The sequence below is a fragment of the Mirounga angustirostris genome, unplaced genomic scaffold (genome assembly GCF_029215605.1).
Source record: "Mirounga angustirostris isolate CCGP_5_RB_7025 unplaced genomic scaffold, mMirAng1.0.hap1 SCAF_1, whole genome shotgun sequence".
Lineage (NCBI taxonomy): Eukaryota > Metazoa > Chordata > Mammalia > Carnivora > Phocidae > Mirounga > Mirounga angustirostris.
The window spans coordinates 205,976,355-205,980,431 of NW_026991709.1; the positions used below are offsets into that span (position 1 = coordinate 205,976,355).

Here is a 4,077-nt window from a genome sequence, read left to right on the forward strand (position 1 = left end):
GAGGCACTGCCCACCACCACCCCCGAACCAACATCCATGAAGGCTTTGGTAGGGCGAGAGGGTGTTGCTGCCCCCAAGCAGGGTTAGCCCCCCAAGCTCGCAGTCCCCATGCGGGCAGTGGCACCCCCTGCAGCCGCCCCAGCTTGCCCTGGGCGATGTTCACATTTTCCAGTGTTTAGATTTTATCCACTTTATTAATGAGGCAGGCGAAAGGCCCGCGCCTGGGGGGAAAGGGGGGGGGAAGAGGGCTACTTCCGCCCCGCTAGTGGGAGGGGGTCATGGGGAACCAGGCCAACTCCCCGGGAGACCCCTTCCTGGTGGGGCAGCTGGGGTCCAGTGTAGCCCCTGCCCATTGCCAGGAGCACAGAGGGGTCTCTGCCACCCCAGGCCCCCTCTGGGTGCGAGATGGCTGGAGCAGGCCCTGGAGGCCAGAGCGGGCAGCGGGAGGAGGCAGGGAGCTGAGGAGCCGCCCCAAGAGGGAGGGAGAGGGAGCGGCCTGGCCTGCCGGAGAGCTCTGGTGGAGCGGGCGCGGGTGCAACAGGCAGCGGGGGCCAAGCAGCAGGCGATGGGGACCTGGAGTCCCAAGCTGTGTGGGTAAGAAGACTGGGGCATGAGGATGTCTGGTGGGGGAGGAGGGTTTGGAAGGACGGGGCCGTGGCTAGTTCAGTCTCTGCGTCCTGTGTTCTTGACTCTCATCCCCATCTGTCTGTCCCTGTCAGTCTTACTGTCTATCTGCCTTTCCCATGTGGCCAGCAGGCAGTTCTGCCCTCTCAGCCCTCACCTCCAGGTTATCGAGGGATGGGTGGTGCTGGGTCCGCCTTGAGGCCTTTGGGGCAGGGACCTGGAGCTGGCAGGAATGGGAGCCCGGGGGGCATCCACGGTAAGGCAGCTGTGGTCAGGGGAGAGCCAGGGTGAGACAGTGACAGAACTCAGAGATGGGAGTGTGGGGGGCAGGGACGGTGGGGACAGACATGTAGCTGTGGGGAAAAGGACAGTGCGGTGGAGAGAGATGTCCCCGTGGTGGCAGAGGTGGGGCTGTGAGCATCAAACATGGGACTGGAGAAAAGGTGACATGTGATGGTCAGAGATGGGGCAGTGAGGTCAGGTGGGGCCCTGCCGATCAGAAATGGGACAGGGGGTGTCAGATGGAGCCAGGGGCGAGGAATTCGCTGTGGTGCAATAATGAGAGGTGGGTGTCAGAGGTAGATCCGTGACGCCCACAGGTGGGGACTGACACGGAAGGCCGGAGCCCGGGGAACCAAGGTGGACAGAGAAGGTGGTGAGGGCAAGAATGAGGCCTGGAGCAGGAGCTGATGGGCTGATGAGGCAGAGGAGAAAGCGGTCGGGAATGGGGCAGCCAGGGTCCTTTGGAGTTGCCGCGGGCAGAGGCGACAGAAGAATGCCATGGCATCCAACGGGGCCTGATGACCCGAGGTGGCGCTGCCTGCTAGTCCCATGGGGGTGGTGGGCAGTGTGCTCCCGGCCCGCCTCACGGAGCCCTCCTCTCCTCTCCTCTCCCCAGCCCCAACCCCAGCACCTGACATGAGTCCCTGCGGGCCCCTCAACCTGAGCCTGGCGGGCGAGGCGACCACGTGCGCGGAGCCCGGGCCTCCCAACGCGTCGGCCGCGCCGCCCCCCGGCCGGCCGGGCACCTCGCCGGCGCTGCCCATCTTCTCCATGACCCTGGGCTCCGTGTCCAACGTGCTGGCGCTGGCGCTGCTGGCGCAGGCCGCGGGCCGCCTGCGGCGCCGCCGCTCGGCCGCCACCTTCCTGCTGTTCGTCGCCAGCCTTCTGGCCACTGACCTGGCGGGCCACGTCATCCCGGGGGCGCTGGTGCTGCGCCTGTACGCGGCGGGCCGCCCGCCGGCCGGCGGCGCCTGCCACTTCCTGGGCGGCTGCATGGTCTTCTTCGGCCTGTGCCCGCTGCTGCTGGGCTGCGGCATGGCCGTGGAGCGCTGCGTGGGCGTCACGCGGCCGCTGCTGCACGCGGCGCGCGTCTCGGCGGCCCGCGCGCGCCTGGTGCTGGCCGCGCTGGCCGCCGTGGCCTTGGCGGTGGCGCTGCTGCCGCTGGCGCGCGTGGGCCGCTACGAGCTGCAGTACCCGGGCACGTGGTGCTTCATCGGCCTGGGCCCCGCGGGCGGCTGGCGCCAGGCGCTGCTCGCCGGCCTCTTCGCCGGCCTCGGCCTGGCCGCGCTGCTCGCCGCGCTCGTCTGCAACACGCTCAGCGGCCTGGCCTTGCTGCGCGCCCGCTGGCGCCGCCGCTCGCGACGGCGTCCTTCGGCGAGTGGCCCCGACGGCCGCCGTCGCTGGGGGGCGCGCGCGCCCCGCTCGGCCTCAGCCTCGTCCTCCTCGTCCGTCGCTTCGGTCCCCGGCGGCTCCCCGGGCCGTGGCTCAGCGCGCAGAGCCCGCGCTCACGATGTGGAGATGGTGGGCCAGCTCGTGGGCATCATGGTGGTGTCGTGCATCTGCTGGAGCCCGCTGCTGGTGAGGGGCGCACACGCCCCTCGGGCCGGGCTCCTCCCTGCCCCCCTCCTTGGCCCCTCCCACCCTTTTCCCTCCTGAGACACCTGGGTTCCCTCCCTTCCCCAGCCGGGGCCCCACCCCCTCGAGGCCCCACCAGTCAGGAGAGACAGCCCTTTGGCCTCTCTCTCTGACATCCCATCCCCTCCACCCCGTCCCCTGCTCTTATCCCACCTGGGGTCTTTGTAGTTCACGCTACCCAGGCAACCTTCCTCCCAGCCCCACTCCTCTAGACCCGGATGCTTCATTCCCTAGCCCTTTCCACCAGCACCCCGCCCCGTTTCTCTTCTCCCCTTGGTCCCCAGTCCTTCAGGATACCTGGGACTTCTCTCCCTTTTTGCTGGAGCCCCCACTCACGGAAGGCCTTTGCTTCTGCCACGCCTTCTTCGCCCCTCCTTCCGTAGTTCGTTCTGACGAAGACTTCTGAGTCTCCCCCCCCCCACCCCGCCTCCGCCGTGAGCCTCTGCTCCTCCTCACAGCTCCCTTGGCCTCCCGCCACGCTCGCATCCATCCCAGCCCCACCCTTGGCCAGTCCCCTTCTCTTTACACCTGCCCCACCGCTCACACCGGCTTCTCCCGCAGGTGTTAGTGGTGCTGGCCGTCGGGGGCTGGGGCTCCAGCTCCCTGCAGCGGCCGCTGTTTTTGGCTGTGCGCCTCGCTTCCTGGAACCAGATCCTGGACCCCTGGGTGTACATCCTGCTGCGCCAGGCGGTGCTGCGCCAACTGCTTCGCCTCCTGCCCCCGAGGGCCGGCGCCAAGGGCAGCCCTGCGGGGCTGCGCCTAACCAGGAGCGCCTGGGAGGCCAGCTCGCTGCGCAGCTCCAGGCACAGTAGCCTCAGCCACCTGTAGGCGAGCCAGAAGTCCCAGCGGCTAAGTCGGACCACCCCGGGCTGGGCCCAGGACCGCAGCGCGGAGCCTTCAGGGAATAAAGCCATTTTGCGGACCTGCGCAGGCATGTGTGGGGTCGGGGTTGCAGCACCCCTGTGGCCGCGCGGGGGCGACAGAGGTGCCGCCTGAGCCTCCGGGGTGTGCAGTTCTGGGACCTTCCACGCAGAGGCGCGGGGAGGCCGGACGCGGAGCGGGAGCCGCTGGAGCATGCGCAGAATGCCACGGTCCCAATCCCAGCTCCCGGGCTGTGTCGAGGGCAGAGCAGCCGAGCGGGAGTCCGAGGCGCTTTTTGCTCCTACCGCCCGCCAGGGCTGACCCTAGCAACAATTCTCTCATTGTGGCCCTGAGCTCCTCCAACACATCCCCAAGGCCCTACCCCCAAACCACACCCCAGCAGGGCCTCGAAACTCCAGTGTCCCTAAACACAACTCCCAGCCTGTCCCATCTCAGCCCGCCCACGCTCCCCACCCTAGTAAGAGCCCGGAGTCCCCACCTTCCCTTAACCCTCATCAAGTGACCCCCACACCAGAACCCAGGGCATCTCCCCGTCACTCCCTATGCCCCTGGCCACCCACTGGATCAGCCCCCACCAACTCTCCCCATTTCCAAGTACACGACCCCGCCCCGCCCCGCCCCGCCCCCATTACTGCACACAGAGGAGCCGAAGGA

At 68.3% G+C, this 4,077-nt stretch overlaps 1 protein-coding gene across 1 annotated transcript; it reads left to right on the forward strand.

Annotated features, from left to right (window-relative positions):
- The first annotated feature begins 1,542 nt into the window (after nt 1-1,542).
- PTGER1 (prostaglandin E receptor 1) lies at nt 1,543-3,430 on the forward strand. The gene is made up of 2 exons (XM_045862844.3): nt 1,543-2,484; nt 3,103-3,430. Exons 1-2 carry the CDS (start codon nt 1,543-1,545, stop codon nt 3,367-3,369), a joined length of 1,209 nt encoding a protein of 402 aa, XP_045718800.1. The 3' UTR covers nt 3,370-3,430.
- The last annotated feature ends 647 nt before the right edge of the window (nt 3,431-4,077 follow it).

Coding starts and splice junctions, on each gene's coding strand:
- PTGER1 (XM_045862844.3), top strand. CDS start 1,543: ATGAGTCCCTGCGGGCCCCTCAACCTGAGCCTGGCGGGCGAGGCGACC. Junction 2,485..3,102: donor TCTGCTGGAGCCCGCTGCTG/GTGAGGGGCGCA, acceptor CTTCTCCCGCAG/GTGTTAGTGGTGCTGGCCGT.